Source organism: Nomascus leucogenys, chromosome 4 (genome assembly GCF_006542625.1).
Source record: "Nomascus leucogenys isolate Asia chromosome 4, Asia_NLE_v1, whole genome shotgun sequence".
NCBI lineage: Eukaryota > Metazoa > Chordata > Mammalia > Primates > Hylobatidae > Nomascus > Nomascus leucogenys.
The window spans coordinates 142,361,144-142,383,009 of NC_044384.1; the positions used below are offsets into that span (position 1 = coordinate 142,361,144).

Consider the following 21,866-nt stretch of genomic DNA (forward strand, 5'->3'; position numbering starts at 1 on the left):
GCAGTTATGAATCCCTTCTTCAAACAAAATGATAGGAAGCTCAATTAATAAATAGGTAAAAGTGGAACTGCTCTCTTTGAAGGGGAGGGTAGGGACAGACGCAGGCCCCACTCTCCTTTTCTTTCTTTTTAAGAGACAGGGTCTCTCTCTGTTACCCAGGCTGGAGTGCAGCAGTGCAATCACAGCTCACTGCAGCCTCAAACTCCTGGGCTCAAGCCATCCTCCCACCTCAGCCTCCTGAGTAGCTGGGACTGCAGACGTGTATCTGTAGCACAGGTGTGTAAAAATTAGCCTGGCTAATTTTTAAAACATTTTTTGTAGAGATGGGGTCTTGCTATGTCGCCCAGGCTGGTCAGGTGACATTTTCTGCTTCAGAACTTCTGCAGCCCATTTCCCATCTCCTAGTGGCAAGCTTCTGCCAGCCAGCTGACTGGCTAAGCCCAGGGACCACTCGGTGGCCACAGGAGTAAGCAGAGCAGGGCTACTTAGCCTAAGTGGCTTTCTGGCCACAGGCTAATTAGTGGAGTAAGCCACCACTAGCTGAGCTCACCAACCCACCCAAAAGGCACTGTTATAAACTCCCAGTCCCTAGCCGGATGAATGTCTCTGTTTGGTTTTTAGGCATGGGATGGTGGCTAGAGGCTGGAATGTGTTTCCTAAGTAGGTGAATATCTAAGTGCCCAGTGCAGGAAGATGCTCGGGGCATGCAGGCTTGGCAAGGAGTGCTCCTTCTGGGAAAGAGCAGCTTGCCTGTTTTCCCTGTTGGGAACAGCTGTGCTTTATTCGGTTCTTGGGTAGTATTGATTGTTTCTGCCATATGCTAAAACCTAACAGGTCAAAAAATCTCAGCCCAGTTCACAGACCTCTGCCAGCCTCAGGCTGATTTGGAGGGTGAAGCAGAAGGCGCAGGCTGCAATCAGCGTGAGTGAAATTGGCTCTGCCTGGAGCTCATCTGTGCCACAAAACTGATTGTATTTCCTCTTCCCAAGCGGAGGCCGATTTGGGCCCTGCTTGTGAGAGTGGAGCTTCCACTGCTTCCTTCCATTTCTTCCAATCAACACAGCATCTTGAATTTCTCTTTTCATAAGGGGATGTTCTTTGTACCAAGCTAATAGCTGCATAAATGACTCAATAGTAAAAGTGTTTTTGTTTTTTCCTTCCTAAGCAAGAGCTCATATCTAGAGTTGTTTGGGGAGAAAGTTGATATTTCATACCTAGCATGTTTAAAGTGTGTCCCTTCATTGTTCTTTAGGGATGCTATTTCAGTAAGAGTCAGTCACTGGGCTCTTTAATTGCAAGTAACAGAAACCAACTTGTGCTGTCCTTAGCCGGAGAGGGGAATTTGTCAAAGAAATAAAGGAGCGTCTCATGGAAGCAAGGAGAGGAGTGTGGCTGTGTGCAGTGTGGCCTCAGGAACTGCAGAGGTGTCAGGGCTGCTCTGCCTCACTTTCTCCAGGCAGTCTCGCATATGTGCTGCTCATGTCTCTCTCTGCTGACTGGCTTTTACTGCCAGGCTGCAAGGAGAAATGTCACTGTCACTCGGAGGGCAGACTCATCACTGCCACTCGAGATAATGCTCAGAAGAACTAGCATCTTTCAGAACTGATTCTCAGGAAAGAGAACCTCATTGGTCAGATTCCATCAGCAAGGCCAACGGCGATGGCTGATGGCCCAGTGGGGGTCCTCTCAGCCAAGGTTTCCAGATCTAAGGATCACAGTTACCTGTGGCAATTTGTTTTTTTAATTTAATTTTTAAATGAATTTTCTTTAACATAGGCCCAGCTCCGCCCCCTAGAATGTCTGAGTGGGGTCTGGGACTCTGTATTAAAAATTCATCTATAGATATGGCCACACGCAGTGGCTCACACCTGTAATCTTAACACTTTGGGAGGCTGAGGCAGGTGGATCACTTGAGGTCAGGAATTCAAGACCAGCCTGGCCAACATGGTGAAACCTCATCTCTATTAAAAATACAAAAATATTAGCCAGGCATGGTGATGCATGCCTGTAATCCCAGCTACTCAGGAGGCTGAGGCAGGAGAATCACTTGAACCCAGGAGGTGGAGGTCGCAGTGAGCCGAGATTGCGCCACTGCCCTCCAGCCTGGGTGACAGAGTGAGATTCCATCTCAAAAAAAAAAAAAAAAAAAAAAACTATAGATTCTGATGATAAATTAGATTTATTTATATTTTAATACAAATAGGGGTCTCACTATGTTACCCAGGCTGATCTCAAATTCCTGGGCACAAGTGATCCTCCTGCTTTGGCCTCCAAAGTAGCTGAGATTACAGGCATGAGCCACCATGCCCAGGGTCAGTACATTAGATTTGAGAGCCACTGAAACACAGTTTTTGGTATCCATGAATGTTTATACTAAAGTCTAACGAGAGCCTGCCTGTTAAGCGATCTATTCGTGGAGGCTAGACCTCTACGGCTGGAGTGAGCAATCAGTTTCAGTGCAAGTATATGTGAGTGGGATGGCGAAGTCCCTACCTTACAGAGCACTGGCTGTAGAACCAGTCTAGTGGAAATTTGAGAAGCCAGCTCAGGGCCGAACGAAATATTACTACTTTTTTTTTTTTTTTTTTTTTGAGACAGAGTCTCGCTCTGTCATCCAGGCTGGAGTGCAGTGGTGCCATCTCTGCTCACTGCAAGCTCCACCTCCCTGGGTCACACCATCCTCCTGCCTCAGCCTCCCAAGTAGCTGGGACTACAGGTGCCCGCCACCACGCCCGGCTAATTTTTTATATTTTTAGTAGAGACGGGGTTTCACCGTGTTAGCCAGGATGGTCTCGATCTCCTGAACTTGTGATCCGCCCGCCTCGGCCTCCCAAAGTGGTGGGATTACAGGATTGAGCCACCACGCCTGGCAATATTACTACTCTTAAGAGCTTCGTGGTCAGGACTCTAAGACAAGATGTCAGGACTCTAAGATTTCAGAACAGTTCTCAACTTGCGAAATCTGGCTCAGTGTCAGCAAGAAGACAATGCAGGTGTGGCAGGTCAGGGTGAGAGTCAAGGGCAGGTTTGGAATCTCTGTCTGCACATTGACGAAAAGGAGAACTCCACTGGGAAAGTATCATCTTGGAGAGTCCAGTGGTGTTTCATGTTTCTGTGTTTTTATTTCTTCAACGTGCTGTGTCTGCTGCTTGGTAAACGATTGCTTCTCTTTCTAATGTCATTGATTTGTTCTTTAAGGCTTAGCTTGTGTTTCCATCTGAAAGAGCCCTCTTCGACCCCCTAGTCCATTAAGCTTTGCTTCTGCTCCTATAGTGTCCTCTTTGTACTTTGGCCACATCACGTATTGTAAAATTATTTCTCCATCATCTCCAGTTGATGATGGGTAGTTGGCAACTTGGTAACTAGATCTACCTGTATGGGGACCAGTGTGAACTCTCCTTCAGAGCTGACGCAGTGATGTGTCTGCTGACCTGGCCGCTGGCTTCCCTTCTGCTCCTCACATCCTCCTTATTCCCACACCAAAGTCACCTTGCTTCTTTCAACAATCTCAGCACTCTTCCAGGATCTGGGATCACTTATCCCCTAATCATAGAAAATTTAAGGAGCTCTAGACTTGTTGCCCTGCATCCAGCATGCCATGCTAACAAGGACATCCTTTCACACCATGATGGATTTTGAAGATGTTTTATTTGAAGATGTTTTATCTTACTCTATGATGCCCTCGCTAAATCAGCTATAATTCACTAGGCATGATTCAGATGATATCCTATTTAACTCCTACAACAACCCTATAAAGAGTTTTGTAAGGAAAATTGGGAGCTCACAAAAGTTCAGTAACTTGCTGAGGTCCCACCACCAGTAAGTCTCAGAACCAAGATCTAAACCCAGATCCAATTCCAATCTCTTATAGCCTTAAACACCATGCTACACTGTAGGCCTCTTTTGAAACTTACTTTACATTGTTAACTATCTTTCTCTGCTTATGCCTTATTATCTCAACTAGAATTAAATATTCAGTAAATATTTCTTTGTTGAATATAAACAATACGATTAGGGCCTGTAGTCCCAGCTACTCAGGAGTCTGAGGTAGGAGGACGGCTTGAGCACATGCGTTCAAGGTCTGCCTGAGCAAGATAGTGAGACCCTGTCTCCAACAAGAATAAAATAGAAATAAAATCTCCAATAAACAATACAATTATGGATAGTGTGTCACTGGACTGAACTTTAAAAAAGCTTCCAAAATTGCCCAACCTCTCATGGAATACCAAAAACGGAATAATTTTCTAGAACTATCTATTTAAAAGTTTCTACCAAAGTGAGTCTAGGCCTATTTGCATCTCATCTGCCTATCATGGATGATGAAAAGATTTCTCCACAATTGTCTCCATCTTCCATAAGAGACGTTCCTGAACTCCAAAGAACCGCCACTTCCTCTGAGCTCTTTGATTTACGCCTGGCCCCTACATGCTTGGGTCTGAGAATGTAAAGAGTAAGACAGAATGATGGGGTCCAGGCACAGCTCTGATTATTTATAATTGAGTCACAAAAGCGTCACAAAAACTGGGCTTGAAATTGGATGGTTTGGGGAGGGCGCTGCATACACAGGTTTCACCACATATCTGAGCCACACGAAAACACACTCATAGCTTGTCTTAAAGGTGGGAGTTTCAAGAAGACACAAGCGCTCCGAAGGATGTCAGAAATGGTTTGCATCAATTATACATGAAGAAGTAGAAATAACACCTTAAAAATAAATCAGAATTATGTACCCCTTCCACAGTCAAGCATGGTTCCAAGGCTGGAAACCTAAAGAGATGCACTTAGACGTAAGAGAAGAATCAAACACAATCCATTCCAACAGCAGAGATGAAGTGTCTACTGCCAGGAAGCACAGCCACACCTTTCTTCTCCAGAGCCTTGCAGACTGCAGAGCGTGCGCCGGGGGACATACGGCCCTGCGCGTGGGAGCATGCAGGGTAACTGACTCAAGCAGGTGCAGGTGCAGGCTGAGCATCCCTTCTCTGAAACGCTAGGGACCAGAAATCTTTCAGATATTGAATTTTCTCAGATCTTGGAATATTTGCATTATATTGATATTTATTCGTTGAGCATTACTAATCCAAAATCATGACAACACTCAAAAAGCTTCAGATTTTGGATCGTTTCTGATTCTCGGACTAGGGATCCTCAACCTGTGTTACCTTCTCAAAGCATAACACTTCCCTCCAGCTTTGTTAGCTAACTTTCATTCTGGATACAAAGACCCATCACATCCAGGCTTTCCTCCAGCGGCACAAAGCCCCAGAAGGCCTGCAGTGTGACAAATGACGCTACCTCCTCATAAGCATCCGCAAAGAACAGGGAACTGGCAGATTTCAGTATAATGGGAGGGTGTTCCCTGACTTGAGTGACACAAGAGTAGGCTGTGTGTGTGCTGGAGGCGGGAGAGGGTGTAGCAGGTGAGGAAATAAGCATGTTTGTTTCTTAATGTATAAAATTTAAAATGCTGGTGACACCTATGAAATACTCAAGAAATTAGAACTCAAAAGAGAGGTCAGGGCAATAGATTTTAGGAATCTTTGGCAGAGAAGGGACAGTTGAAATCTTGTGTGCCACAGGGAGAAATTATCGCAAAGTGAGGACCAGGGACACAGCGTACAAAACATACGCTGTGAGGCATTCTGGCAATACAGCCTCCAAGTTCCTTCTCTGTACAGAGATTTCTCTTGGCCTTGAGAAATTTCTAATGCTTATCTTATTCTACAACATCTAATTTCTTTCCCCCTGGTGGGTTTGGTTTGTTCTTTCTTTTCCAGTTCCTTGAGGTACACTGTTAAGTTGTTCATTTAAAAATCTCTTGGCTGGGCGCGGTGGCTCATGCCTATAATCCCAGCACTTTGGTAGGCCAAGGCGGGAGGATCACCCAAGGTCAGGAGTTCAAGACTAGCCTGGCCAACATGGTGAAACCACGTGTCTACCAAAAATACAAAATTAGCCAGGCATGGTGGTGCATGCCTGTGGTCCCAGCTACTCAATAGGTTGAGGTAAGAGAATTGCCTGAACCCGGGAGGCAGAGGTTGAAGTTGGCTGAGATCACGCCACTGCACTTCAGCCTAAGTGACAACAGCGAAACTCCGTCTAAAAAGAAAGGAGAGGAGAGGAAAGGAAAGGAGAGGGGAGGGGACAGGAGAGGGGAGGGCAGGGGAACAGAGGGGAGGGGAGGGGAGGGAAGCGGAGAGGAGAGGAGGGGAGAATCTCTCTACTTTTTGAATGTAGCCATGTATTCCTATAAACTTGCCTCTCAATACTGTTTTTGCTGGGTCTCGTAGGTTTTGATACATTGTGTTTCTATTTCATTTGTTTCAAGTTTTAAATCTCATTCTTAATTTCTTCTTTCACCCATTGATCATTCAGTAGCATGTTGTCTAATTTGCACGTGTTTCTTTAGTTTTGAATGTTCCTTGTTATTGATGTGTAGAGTAATCCCATTGTGGTCAGAGAAGATGCTTGATACAATTTCGATTTTTTAAAAGTTCTTGAGACTTGTTTTGTGTCCTAATCTATGGGCAATCTTGGAGAATGTTCCATGTGCCGATGAGAAGAGCGTGTATGCTTCAACACACCTGATTTTTAAAAGCTCCCCCTCCTACTCTCCTACCAAGTCACGAAGTGGGAGAACACAAAGAAGTTGCCTGTAGTAAGGAATGTAGGATTTAACATAAAGGTTACAACTTAAGGTTTCTTTATATTTTACCTATTTCTCCTGAATTTCCAGAATCATCACTAATACGTTGTTGCTTGGAATTCCCACATTTTTCTCACCAGACACAAAGAATGAACAAAAGTCATGGTCATTTTTCCCCCATTGTACTCTTCCTGCGTTTTAGGCAGGCTAGCAGAAGTGCAGAGTAATCGCTGAAACACTCAGCGGAGCAAGTGACCAGGACTGAGTAAGCACTAGACCCAGGTGGGAATAATGCTAACCCAGGTGTTACTGCCATTATCAAAAGGAACTCAAAAGGCTCGGTGCTGGCGGGCTGATGGAGAGGCTTCTTGACATTAATGAGGCAGGGGCAGGTTTGTGCTCCACTCTCCCTACAGAAGACTAAGCTCGTTTTCTCACCGATAAGGAAGTCCTAAACAAGAACCTCATCAAACGTGCGCGCGCGCGCACACACACACACACACACACACAAAATATTACTGATGAAAACATTTTATGAACATACAAAAATAACAGAAATTTTTAACACTTTGGACCAGAGGTCTTCATGTGGGATACGTCTAACCCTAGGGCCACCTTGAAACTTTTTTTTTTTTTTTTGGAGACGGAGTCTCGCTCTGTCACCCAGGATGGAGTGCAGTGGCGCGATCTCGGCTCACTGCAAGCTCCGCCTCCCGGGTTCACGCCATTCTCCTGCCTCAGCCTCTCCGAGTAGCTGGGACTACAGGCGCCCGCCACCACGCCCGGCTAATTTTTTGTATTTTTAGTACAGATGGGGTTTCACCGTGTTAGCCAGGATGGTCTCGATCTCCTGACCTCGTGATCCGCCCGCCTCGGCCTCCCAAAGTGCTGGGATTACAAGCGTGAGCCACCGCGCCCGGCCCCACCTGGAAACTTTCTAAGGGGTGCCTCAGCAAGGGTAATTTTTACAGGACGACCTAATTAATTTGGAATTTGAGGTAATTCTGAGCTTTCATACAGCCCTCTAACACAGGTAAAACCGTGGCATCCACACTATTTCTTCCGTCCTACAAAACAAAGACACCACTCACCTTCCCAGCTCACTTGGCACTGCTGCCCCAAGGCGTTAGCGAACACAGAGAACAAAGCAGAAGCCGCTTACCCGGAAAGTTTCCTCAAGTCAGCTTAAGGGCTTTGTGACTTTCCCTGTTCTAAACTTCTGTAAAAGGGGATTTAGAAATGGGGATGTTTGGACACTTGTTAGGATATTCAAAATGTGAATATGTGGTAAAGTGAAAGTAACGATTTTTATTGAACAAATTGGCCACTTCCCTCTGCAAGACTCCTGCCAAGAAATAAATCACTCTTGGTGGAGGCCCCACCAGCAAAAAGCGGCAAGCATCGGTAAGAAATACTGACTGCTACAAACAGCTTTTCTTCTAAGTCAATTTTTCAACTATTTAAAAACTCATCCACAGAACAATCATTGACTGGAAGGAAAAATACCCTTGGACAGTCAAAACAAGAAGAGTTTAGTGATGCTGAATATTTTAATTGTACTTGGAATAATTTTCAGGACAACAGAATTTTCATGATGCACTGAATAAAACCTATAGACAAAACTGATCACAAAAAATGAAAAAACTGACCACAATCATATTGTGAAATATTTACTCCAAATACAGTCAAATATCTATTTCTTCATCTTATGAAATGGGAAATATTTACTACCTATTAACAGAAATTAGGTTCTAGATAGCTGCCAGTTAGTTTTCAGCAGGATAACATTCTATAGGAAAAGTGTAATCCTAGTAAAAGTTAATATTATTAACATTAAATAATTTTGACTCCTAATTCTACCGAAAGCCAAACACCTTAGTTCAATATACGTACACACCTTTATTGAAAGAGTATCTTGCCTTTCATCAACCTAACTTGCTTCCTAAATAATTTGTTTTTGCCACAGATGACTGTGACTTGTTAAAAGTTAAATAAGGGAAATTTTAAATCTTGATTGTTTTCATTAATCATTTACAAAAAGGTGTTCTGTGATGGTTTTTAATGATTTTCGTAAGTTCAAAATTCAGTAACACAACCTGAATTTTCAAGTCAGACCTTTTTCTGACAGTCAGTCTGATTTGATTCATGAAATGGATATTTTGCTTGATTTCATTATATGATGAACATGTATCATGAATTGAATGTCTAAATCTGTAGCTCCAAGGTTTTGACAAAACATATAATAAAAATATTTCTAAAGCACTAACTGTACCAATAGTATTATATCCAAAAAGGTGTTTTGAAAGTAACAGGTTGGATTTTCCCAATGCTTTATGAATATACTGAAATAAATAAAGGTTTTCTAGGTTAAAGAGTAACAGGTATAATTAATAATCATTTGATACTCTTGGTAAAGCCCTTTGGGTTTACACCCCCAAATATGAAAATGAGTAAATTCTAAGCAAACACTTCTAAAAGTTAGGCACCTTTCAAAAATTCTGTTTTCAACAAAAATAAAGAAACTAATCATGCTGTCACTTCAAGAATGATTTATCATCATAGATGACAGATCATAATGTGATTTTTGTCATGGAAATTAAAGAACTGAGTACAAGGCTTTTAGGTAAAGCTACAGAATTGATGCTTGACCCCCTTTCATTCTAGCAATGTCATATTAATCCAGATATATAAACTAATTGTAAAAACATTATCTCGGCCGGGCGCAGTGGCTCACGCTTGTAATCCCAGCACTTTGGGAGGCCGAAGCGGGCGGATCATGAGGTCAGGAGATCGAGACCACGGTGAAACCCCGTCTCTACTAAAAATACAAAAAAATTAGTCGGGCGTGGTGGCGGGCGCCTGTAGTCCCAGCTACTCGGAGAGGCTGAGGCAGGAGAATGGCGTGAACCCGGGAGGCGGAGCTTGCAGTGAGCCGAGATTGCGCCACTGCACTCCAGCCTGGGCGACAGAGCAAGACTCCGTCTCAAAAAAAAAAAAAAAAAAAAAAAATTATCTCATTAAAGTATTTCCAAAAACTTTAGTATGTCTTGATCTATTATGCAAATGACTGAGTAAATATAGAAGAAATTTAACACATCCTTACGGTCACAATAAATAGATCTCTGCACAATGTAGCCTCCACCTCCTGGGCTCAAGCAATCCTCCCAACTCAGCCCCCCAAGTAGCTGGGACTACAGGCTTGTGCCACCACGCCCAGCTAAGTTTTTGAATTTTTTGTAGAAACAGGGTTTTGCCACGTTGCCCAAGCTCGTCCAGAACTGAGCTCAAGCAATCCACCCACGTCAACCTCCCAAAGTTCTAGGATTATAGGCATGTGCCACTGCACTCAGCCATATATAATTTTAAATGTATATACACTTGCTGCAAAGATGTATGATAGTATGATCAATGACTTTCAGGCATAAAAATATAGAGTAAAACCTGATGATAAGCTATAAGTTGAAAACTGCATGTAGTGGAATTGGTCCCTGTACTCCAGCCCAGAGCCTCTGCTCAAACACAGGAGCTGAAAGCCTTAAGCTTCTCTGAGATGGCAGGTGGTGGTGGTGGTGGCGGCTAGAAAGTGACTGCCTTGTCACCAACGGGGACTTTCTAAGTATAGTGACTGGTCAGTTAATGATGGTGAAACAGTTTCACCAAATCTTTACTTCTGTATCTTTGTGCGATAGTACAAACTAAAATATATATTTTCATTATTCTTGCAATAATATGACCCCACATTGTCACAACTCAAATTTTTGGGGTCCTACCTAGATATTGTGGTGGAGTTTTGCTGTACAGTACTCCCTTATCCACAGGGAATACTTTCCAAGAACCCCAGGATGCCAGAACCCTTGGATAACACCAAACCTGGTGTTTTTTCCTATACTTATCTATGATCAAGTTATAAATTAGGAATAGTAAGACATTAATAGCAATAACTAATAAAATAGAACAGTTATAACAATATACTGCAATAAAAGTCATGTGAATGTGGTCTCTCTCTCTCTCAAAATATCTTGTTACTGAACCTTGGGTAACTGAAATCATGGAAAGCGAAACCACGGATAAGAGGGGACTACTGTATTACATTAGAATAAAACCTTGTGGGAGAACTGCAACAAAAATACAAGTTCCAGGAGAAAGAGGAATTTTATGTATTTTCTATGTAGATAACGGTACTAAATTTCTATGGTATGTAGACTCCACTGATTGTGTAATGAAGCCTGTTTTGTTTTAAATGACAATATTTATACTATGAACTTAGGAACAGCTTTAAATGTGCAAATAGGTACAGTTTCCTTTTCAAACAACTTTTTGTAAGTACTAGGGATACTTGTGCAAAAAAGCTTGAAAAATCAGTGCTCAACACAGAGGAAAGGCAAGCAATGACCTTTTTCAAGGCCAAAGATACTTGGAACAGATTTTTTTTTTTTTTTTTTTTAAATCAGCAATGTACAGACTGAACTACCAGGAAGGACAGCTTAACATTTGTTTGCTTTTCCTGGCACCTAGGGGGAAAGTCAAGCATAGACAGGGATTAAACATTTCTACTCGAGACAGGGCCTCTAAAAATTTATTTATGGTGCACAGTAACAGAAAAGGGGGTAGCTCGTATCTGTAACTCTGCCAAAGCGGCAACTCATTCATCACAGCAGTCAGGACTTAATGCTACCTTTTGCAATTTCAGGAACAGGTACTAACCTTAGAGGATATATTTTACCATCACTAATTATTTTTAACTAAGCACCCATTGTGTCTTAGGTTCTTGAGATACAAGTAAGAACCTGTGCCTGAGCAATTTACACTCCTGTTGGGGAAACAGAGAAAAACCCAACAATACAGTACATATAAATCTCTGCAGCACAAATGAAGGGCCCAATGAATATAACAAAAGTGCAATGAACAAATAGAGGGAGTTGTTGCCAAAGGTCCGGGTTGTCTGGGAAGGAGAAGGCTGAAATCAGAGCAGGTTTTTAACAAAACAGAATCAAGAGAATAAGACTGATGGGCTAACTTCCTGGGGACACAAGTAGGATGGTGCACATGCAACTCAATGCGAGTATGAAGATGAGGGGAGTAACTATTACCCCAGAGCAGATGGCTACTATAAAAGTTGGCAGATAGAAATCAGACTGTGAAGGGTCTTTATGCCAACAGAGAGCTGAGTTTTATCCCATCAGAAATGTGAAGGTTTCTGAGATCAGTGTGCAAAGCAACATTTTAGGAAGGTTTTTTTAAGACAGTGGTATATAGGAAGAGACAGCAAGAGAGAAGTCAGTTAAATTTTAGCAATAGCCTGTGTAGCAATATGAAAACAGAGGCTGGAGTGAAGATGAAGTGACTGGAAAATAAAGGACATTTTGCTAAAAGGGGGAAGGAGGGACCATGAGTTTCATGGTTTCAATCCTACGTGACTGTGATAATCATGGTCCCACCGACAAAAATAAATCCAAAGGGAAAACAGGTGTATGTTCAAAGGCGCGGAGTCGGCAAGGAAGAATGGACACTTGAAGGGGAAGGCTCAACCTCTGCCTTCCACCAATCTGCCATCACCAGTGATGGTATGCCACACTACACTAGCAAGCAGAAAATCATAAGCTGGCTCCTCTTTTGTTCTTTTACTCAATAGAAAAAAAAAGGACTTGTATTCGAAACTTGTTCTTGATCATACTATATACAGGCATACCTCAGAGATACTGCAGGTTCAGTTCCAGACCACGGCAATAAAGGGAGTATCACAATAAAGCAACTCACACACGTTTTGGCTCCCCAATGCATATAAAAGTGCAATTTAAACAACAGTCTATGAAGTGTGCAAAAGCAGTAGGTCTAAAAAATACATATATACCTTAAAGATTAAATTTCTAGAAAAAGGTAACAATCATGAGTGTTCAGCAAGTCATCATCTTTTTGCTGGGGTAGGATCTTGCCTCAGTGTTGAGGGCTACTGAGTGATCAGGGTGATAGGTGGTGAAGACTGGAGCGGCTGTGGCAGTTTCTCAAAATAAGACAACAATGAAGTTTGCTCCATCAACTGATATTTGTGCTTTCATAAAATATTTCTCTTCACCATGCTGTTTGATAGCATTCTATCCACAGAACTTCTTTCAAAATTAGAGTCGATCCTCTCAAACCCTGCCACTGGTTTATCAATTAGCTCTATGTAATATTCTAAATCCTTTGCTGTCATTTCAAGAATGTTCACAGCATCTTCACCAGGAAAAGTTTCCATCTCAAAGAAATCACTTTCTTTGCTTTTCTTTAAGAAGCAATTACTCAAGTTTTATCACGAGGTTGCAGCAATTCTGTCACATCCTCACTTCTAGTTCTCTTGGTATTTCCCCCACATCAGCAGTGACTTCTTCCACTGAAGTCTTGGGCCCCTAAAAGTCATCCATGAGGACTGAAATCAACTTCTTGCAAAATCCTGTTAAGGTTGATATCTTTACCTCCTTTCACGAATCACAAAGGCTTGTAATGGCAATCAGAATGGTGAATCCTTTCCAGGTTTTCAACTGACTTTGCCTAGATCCATCAGAGGAATCACTACCTATGCTAACTACAGCCTTATGAAACCTATTTATTAAATAATAACACTTGAAAGCCAGAACTACTACTTGATCCATGGGTTGCAGAACGGATATTGTGTTTGTAGGCATTAAAACCAACATTAATCTCCTTATACAACTCCAGAGCTCCTGGATGACCAGAAGCATTGTCAATGAGCAGTCATATTTTGAAAATTTGTTTTTTCTGACCACTAAGTCTCAACAGCAGGCTTCAAATATTCAGTAAATGATGTTGTAAGCAGATGTGCTGTCATTCAGGCTTTGCCGTTCCCTTTACAGAGCACAGGCAGAGTAGGTTTAGCATACGGGCCTAGGATTTTCAGGATGGCTCATGAACACTGGGTTTCAACTTAAAGTCACGAGCTACATTAACCCCTAACAAGAATCAGCCTGTCCTTTGAAGCTTTGAAGCCAAGCACTGACTTCTCTCTAGCTATCAAAGTCCTAGATGTTATCTTCTTCTAATAGGCTATTTCATCTACATTGAAAACCTGTTGTCTGGTGTGGCCACCTTCATCAATTATCTTAGCTAGATCTTCTAGGTAACTTGCTATAACTTCTATATCAGCACTTGCTGCTTTACCTTGCACTATTCTGTGGAGACAGCTGCTTTCCTTACATTTCATGAACCAATCTCTGCTGGCTTCCAACTTTTCTTCTGTAGCCTCCTCACCTCCCTCAACCCTCACAGAGTATGAGACAGTTACAGTCTTGCTCTAGATTAGGCTTTGACTTAAGGAAATGTTGCGGTTTGATTTTTTATCCAAACCACTAAAAATTCCTCCATATCAGCAATAAGGCTGTTTTGCTTTCTTATCACTTGTGTGCTCACTGGAGCAGCACTTTTAATTTCCTTCAATAACTTTTCCTTTGGATTTACAACTTAGCTAATTTGGATCAAGAGGCACAGCCTTCAGCCCGTCTTAGCTTTTGACATGCCTTCCTCTCCAAGATTAATCATTTCTAGTTCTTGATTTAAAGTGGAAGACATGTGACTCTTCCTTTCACTTGAACACTTAAGAGGCCACTGTAGGCTTATTAATTGGCCTAATTTCAATATTGTGTCTCAGGGAATAGGTAGGTCTGGAGAGGGAGTGATGGGGAAAACACAGACATTTATCAATTAAGTTCATTGTCTTATATGGGTGTGGTTGGTGTTGCCCCAAAACAACCATGATAGTAACATCAAAGGTCACTGATTACAAGTCACCCTAGGAGAGATAATAATAATCAAAAAGTTTGAAATACAGGGAGAATTACCAAAATGTGAGAGACATGAAGTGAACGTATGCTGTTAGGAAAATGATACCAATAGACTTTCTCCACACAGGATTGACACAAACCTTCAGTATGTTAAAAAACAAAACAAAACAAAATAGTATCTGCAAAGTACAATAAAGAGAAGTGCAATAAAATGAAGCATGCCTTGTGGCTTCACAATGATTGAGCAGTATTCATCCTAAAACAAATCTTATGAAATTTACCTTGAGAACATTCATTTGCAAGTAGAAAAGCAGATCTGGTTTAAAGCCTCAGGCATCAGCCCCTTACCCAAGTCTTGGTAAGGAATCCAGAAGAACAAGTACTTCCACCTCTTAACCCATCAGTCAAGCTTAAGCCCTTTAGCCTCTGTGTCATTATAAATTCAAGACACTAACGTTTCTCATCTCAAGAACATGGAGGAAATTTTAAAGCAAAAATCCTTCTCCTTCTCGACTTATACCCATCTCCGAAAAAACCCTTAGAGCTGGTTACATTAGAAGTTAACAGTATTTTGTATTGTTTCATTCAAAGAATGAACATGAAATTACCTCCTGATTTGCAACATTTAGTACAATCGCATTGAAAATGTCTAGTTTAAACTGTAGCAGGAAGATGTTTATTCTACCTAGGACAACCTACCTGTTCCTGGAATATCAGGGTAAGCCAAAGACTACAATGGGAGGCAGCATAGCACATGGGTAAACAGCAAGGCTCAAGTCAGACTGCCAGAGTCTACAGCTCCCACTGCTTAAACTTTGTCAAGTTAACTGCTCTGGACCTCAATTTTCCCATCTGTTAAGTGGAGAGAATGCCTCTCTCCCTCACCGGATTCTTATTAAACAATGGAGTAAAAGTACTTAACAGTGCTCAATAAATGTTTGATGAAAGTATCATTATTGTACCTTAACATTCAGCTCTAGGCTGTCATCACAGTCTCATTTCTTGTTTGTTGACGGAACTTATATATTGCATTAGATAAGGGAGGTAAGGGTAGGCAAACTTTCTCCATAAAGGGCCACACAGTAGTATTTTTGGCCTTGCTGGCCAGATGGTACCACTGACACAGCTATTCAACTCTGCCATTGTAGCACAAAAGTGGTCAGAGATGACATGAAAACAAATGAGAATGGTAGTTCTTTCCAAAACTTTATTTAGAGAAACTAAAATTTCGCGTAATTTTCACATTATACAAAATATTATTTTGAGCCATCAACAAATATAAAAACCATAGTTAGTTTGTAGGCCATACAAAACTAGACAGCAGGCCAGATTTGGCCCATGGGTGGCAGTTTGCTGACCCCGGCTCTAGATTAACAAATTTATGGGCTTTGGAAGCTTTGTGGGGCAGGGAGGCTTGATACACAGGGTGGTGGTGCAGAACAAAGAGGAAATTTCTAAGTATAATAGAAAAAAGATGTAATGCTGTCCTTCATTTATCAATGCTGGATTCAACTATGTGCAAAACATTTTATCATATGTCGCTGGAATCAAAGATGCAGAAGTCAGTCTCTGGCCTCAAGGAGCTTATACTTCTCCATGGTAGCTTAGAAATGGAAAGTCTTCCTTCGAGGTAAAATACATCCTTCTCAGACTTTGACAATGCACCCGTGTGTGCTCATCTGTGAGGCAGGTAGTTTCTTTGGCACGTCTACCTACAGCTGAGGCCAAACATGCATTATTATCTTGACCACCTGTGCTTCTTCCCCTCCCCAGTAATCCTACTACCAGTTTTTCTCCTGGTCTCCAAATTATTCTGCTTTGCATGATCATTTTGGGGATAATACTTGGGGTGATACAGTAAAAATTAACTAGTCATATCTTTTAAAAAAATTAGCATTTTAATTAGTCCTCAGAAATACCCTTTCTCTTTTAATAGGTAACATGCTTGTGACTCCTGGATTTTCTTGTTTCAATCCAGGCAGAAACTTCTCCCTAGGAGGCAGGATAAACAGATCTCAAGGCAACAAAGACACATCACAAAAACATTTTTTTTCAGAGCAAATGTTAAATACTTGATCCAAAAGAACCAAATAAAGATAAAATATAATGCTCTATTATACACTTCAGTTGGTTATAAAGACTGTGGATTTGAAAAAAATCAGCAGAAATCCACTGTGTCAATGTCAGAGCATATGAAGCATAGAATAAAAATTAACATAGCTAGTAATTAATAGTTTGTAAATACTATTAATAAGAAGAAACAATAACACAATATACTAATATTGTTTTCGTGGACATCCATCTCTTATGTGTTTCGTTGTAAAAAGTTGTACTATTTGTCTTTCAAAGACAACACAATAAAAGCCAGAGTAAAAAGCAGTACTCTCAATGTTTAGTATCATTTCATCAGCAAAATCCCAAATCAGATTGGAGGGGACGACAGAGACTCAACAGAGGAATTAAAACGGGTTAAGACAGTAAAATCTATGGCTGAGCGCAGTGGCTCACGTCTGTAGGAGGTCAAGGTGGGCAAATCACTTGAGGTCAGGAGTTCGAGACCAGCCTGACCAAATGGTGAAACCCCACCTCTACTAAAAATACAAAAATGAGGCGGGTGTGGTGGCACACACCTGTAATCCGAGCTACTCAGGAGGCTGAGGCAAGAGGATCACCTGAGGCTGAGGCAAGAGGATCACCTGAGCCTAGGAGGCGGAGGTTGCAGTGAGCCAAGATCGCACCACTGCACTCCATCCTGGCAGACAAGCAAAAATTCTGTCTCAAACAACAACAACAACAACAAAATAGGGTAGTGAGAGCTTATAATGTTGAAGTTCTTAAAAAGAAATACAACATGAGCTTGCTGGTACTTGGCAAAAGTGAAAATGGGCAAAGAAATTAGCAGATAGAGCTAAAAAAAACTGGAAACGTAGTATTTCCTTGTCATCATGAGATTTTCCAATCGCAGTTTCAGCTATTCAGTATTCAGTAATATTTTACAGGTTATCTTACAGTGCTATCTGGGATTCACAAACATCTCAGCATACAGCCCTCTTAACCTAACAGTTAACTGTACAAACTTAAAGCACTTAGATTTCCTTATTTTACTATAATCTGTAACATCTAGAACACCACACACTCATATGCCTTCTGTTATTTACACATTTTTCTTTACGATACTGATTATATGACTACTGCTCAAAAGCAGAAATTTATTGGCTTAAGAAATCTACTGCCCTATGTACAGAATTCCCACGCCAAGAAAAATGTTTACTTTCCTGCTTTTCACCCTATACATCAGGTTTGGAAACCTTTGAGGAAATTCATTTGGTTATAAAATATAAATCTTTAGAATAAACTAACATCACAATTTTTATTAAAAGGTAAAAGGCAGGAAGCAAGCAATGTCAATGAAATTGTTCCCTGAAAGCTACAAGGAGAAAAATTCAGTTCTGAAAATACATGGGTTTAGCCTCTAGATAAGAGTTTTACCTTATGAAGTCAAAATGCACTTTTAGCTTTTAGAATTAGTTAAGAATTACACAATATTTAGCAGCCATTTACTATGTAAAATCAGAAAAACAAGTCTTTTATTGACTGACTTCACTGGTGGCCAATGAAGTTTTTTAATAACAAAAACATAATATATGGTAGAAAGTATTGACTTTATTAACCTCACTTACGATACTGAATACAAAGTAAAATTAGGTGGTGACCCTTAATTTTCAGTCTATTTCAAAGCATGGTCCCTCAGATTTAAGAATTAAGGCATATATATGTCAAAAAAGGAAGGCGAATCAAACAACCAAATCCAAAAAGACCGCAGTGATTTATGTACTATTAAGTCTGAGCTACAGCCCTTACAATATTCCTTTTAGTATTTTCTTCTGAGTTGTCATTAATTCCTTCGGTAACTGAGTTTTTAACCAGACTCTATAACCCAACACAATTCTTCCAATTATGAGTTGAAAAGAAACATAGGCAAATATGTATACCAAGTACCTTATGAAATTCACCACATACATGGTGAACTTCACATATAAACTTTGAAAATCAAAAGGACTATGATATTCTTGAAATCCAAAGGCTAGATAAGACCTACCTTCCAATCATTTCTGCATTTTAAGATATGGTTTCATCTAGTGATGTTAATAAAGAAATACATTACATATTTAAACACCAGTAAGATACGACATTCAAGAGAACAGCCAATAAGATTTTGCAATTTTAAAACCAAAAAGAATATATATTGAACATCTTAAATTATAAAATTCAGTTCTAAGCAGGAACTGTTACTGTATAACGAATACTGCTCATATCAAAAGTGCTGGTGACAAAGAATTCAGTATGCCTTCCTACAAAATCTGTTCACATACATGTATCTATCTCTATCACCTGTAATAAGATTTTAAATGTTTTAAGGTGCTTAAAGTTTGCACTATAGGACTAATTCAATGAGATTCATCTGCTACCTCTTCATAGCAACTTCAACTGGAATGATCCACACACAAAACTGTTGTTACTTTCTAAAATGTGGCATTTGTGGCGGTGGAGTGCCCTCTATTGGTAAGGAAGAGGACACACTCATTAGCTGTCCTGCATGCATTTTCTCGTTGATTCGGAGTTCACACCCATCCTGAAGCATTCGAACTGCTATTCGGGCGATATTCTTAGAGTCATCAAGACCACAGTGAAGCCGCCCATCATAATCCATTCCTAATTTTTCAAGCATTATTGTCAGTTTGGTTTGGCTTCTAGGAACCTGTAAAATAAACAGCTTAGTAATTCTTTGGTGTTCTAAACTGTAATATAAGCCACAGTTAAGCTGAAAAATAAGAAACTGAAAATTAGCACTAATAGCTAAATAAAGCTAGGCAAAGGGCAATACCCCCAGTTAAATAAGGCAAATAAAAAACTAAGGCCGGGCAAGGTGGCTCATGCCTATAATCTTAGCACTTTGGGAGGCCAAGGTGGGCAGATCACTTGAGGCCAGGAGTATGAGACCAGCCTGGCCAACATAGTGAAACCCCATCTCTTCTTAAAATACAAAAAAATTAGCCAGGCATGGTGGTGCACATCTGTAATCCCAGCTACTTGGGAGGCTGAGGCAGGAGAACTGCCTGAACCTGGGAGGTGGAGGCTGCAGTGAGCTGAGATCATTCCATTGCACGCCAGCCTGAACAACAGAGAGAGACTCCATCAAAAAAAAAAAAAAAAAAAAAAAAAAAAAAAACCACCCTGAAATTTTCAGAGCTTTAAAATATGATCTTAGAGTTTTAGCTGAAAATACAGACAGAATCCTCAGACATCTAAAACCTCTGCAGTTTTTTAATTTAAAAATAATTTATTAAAGGGAATGTATTGTTCAGGACATGTAAGTTGAACACCTACCTTTTTAAACCAAATAAGTTATTTTACATGGTATTTTTCTACAGTGTATTACTTTACTTGACTGATTTCTTAGATAAAAAGACTATTTAGCCTTTTCGGATGGCTAAAGATAACGAACATTAAGAATGAAAGATGATGTCGTGTGGTATTTTTCAAGTTATTTAAAAACCTGTTCCTTGATAAATTTAAAACAAACAAACAAACCTCACACTCCCCAAATTCCAATATGCACCACCACTTTTAAGAATTATTGGCTGGGTGTGGTAGCTCACGCCTGTAATCCCAGCACTTTGGGAGGCCAAGGCAGGTGGATCACCTGAGGTCAGGAGTTCGAGACCAGCCTAGCCAACATGGTGAAACCCCATTTCTACTAAAAATATAAAAATTATCTGGGTATGGCGGCGTGCGCCTGTAATCCCAGCTACTTGGGAGGCTGAGGCAGAAGAATCCCTTGAACTCGGGAAGCAGAGGTTACAGTGAGCCAAGATCACTCCACTGCACTCCAGCCTGGACGTCAGAGTGAGTTTCCATCTCAAAAAAAGAAAAAAAGAAAAAAAAATTGTTATATTTTCTTCATATTTCTATCAAGATTTGTTAAGTTTTACATTCCGTAGTTTGTACAACTATTGTGCCTATGCTTCTTGGACCTCAGCTTCTTCATCTGTAAAATGGGACTAACAGCTCTACTATTTACTCATAGGGTTACTGGGATAATCAAAAAGCAAATGATGTAAAACATCCATAATTATCTTAAGCTGTAATACTGCAATATATCTTGTACCTTCCACTAATTTTCACTTGGAAAATGCACTTCTAAAAATAACCTGTCCAAGACACTGGGTAACTTAGGTAGAAGAGACAAATTCCTGGAAATACACAACTTACCAATAATTGAATTACAAAGAAACAGAAAATCTGAATAGACCTATACCTAGGAAGGAGAATGAATCAGTAACTGAAAACCTTTAACAAAGATAAGCTCTGAACCAGATAGCTTTGCTGCTGAATTCAAGCAAATATTTAAAGAATTACAACCAAGCCTCTTCAAACTACTACAAAAAAATTGAAGAAGAAATACTTCCCAACTCATTCCATTAAGGTCAGCATCACTTTGATACAAAAGCCTGACAAAGACCTCATGAGGAAAGAACATTACAGATCAATATCCCTTACGAATATCATGATGCAATAGTCCTTGACAAAATATAAGCAAATTTAAATCAGCAGCATATTAAAAAAATTATGTGCCATGACCAAGTAGGATTTTACCGTGAAATGCAAGGATGGCTCAACATTTAAAAAACAATGTTAACCATTAACAGAAGGAAGGAGTATAGTAATTGAAAGAGAGTGGTATTAGTATAAAGATAGACATATAAACTAATAAAACAGAGGAGAGTCTAGAAATAAACCTTCACAAATACATTGAATCAATGGGGAAAACAATGGCCTTTTCAACAAATGGTGCTGGGGAAACTGAATATCCACGTGCAGAAGAATGAAGTTGGACCCTTACCTTACACCATATAACAAAATTAACTTAAAATTGATCGAAAACCTAAATGTAAGACATACAATTATAAAACTCTTAGAAGAAAACACACGGAAAAGGCTTTATGACAATGATTTCTTGGATGTCACCAAAACACAGGCAACAAAAGAAAAAATAAAGTGGACTTCATCAACATTAAAAACCTTATTACTAAAGACATTATCAGTAGAGTGAAATGGCAACCCATGGAACAGAAGATACATTTGCAAGTATATATCTGATAATGAATTAATATCCAGAATAAAGAACTCCTACAACTCAAAACATCATGATACCTCAATTTAGTAAATGAGGAAAGAATCTGAATGGACATTTCTCCAAACGTGACATGCCAATGGCTAACAATCACATGAAAAGATGCTCAACATCACCAATCATTAGGGAAATACAAATCAAAACCACAGTAAGATACCACTTCACACTCATTAGAATGGCCATAAACACACTCACACACACCAGAAAATAACAAGCATTGACAAAGGTGTAGAGAATGTAGTACTTTGTG

General features: G+C 40.3%; 1 protein-coding gene across 3 annotated transcripts in view; it reads right to left on the reverse strand.

The window, feature by feature from the left end:
• The window catches only part of ERI1 (exoribonuclease 1), a 97,783-nt gene that overhangs the window by 51,473 nt on the left and 24,444 nt on the right, over window positions 1–21,866 (reverse strand). For 2 of the 3 annotated variants that reach the window (XM_030812403.1, XM_030812405.1), the window contains exon 7: window positions 15,615–19,180. The exons of the other annotated variant lie outside the window; for it this stretch is intronic. In XM_030812403.1, the coding sequence (XP_030668263.1) occupies window positions 18,938–19,180 (243 nt within the window). In that variant the 3' untranslated portion in view covers window positions 15,615–18,937. Of the gene's footprint in view, window positions 1–15,614; window positions 19,181–21,866 lie in introns of those variants that run through there. 3 annotated transcript variants of the gene reach the window in all.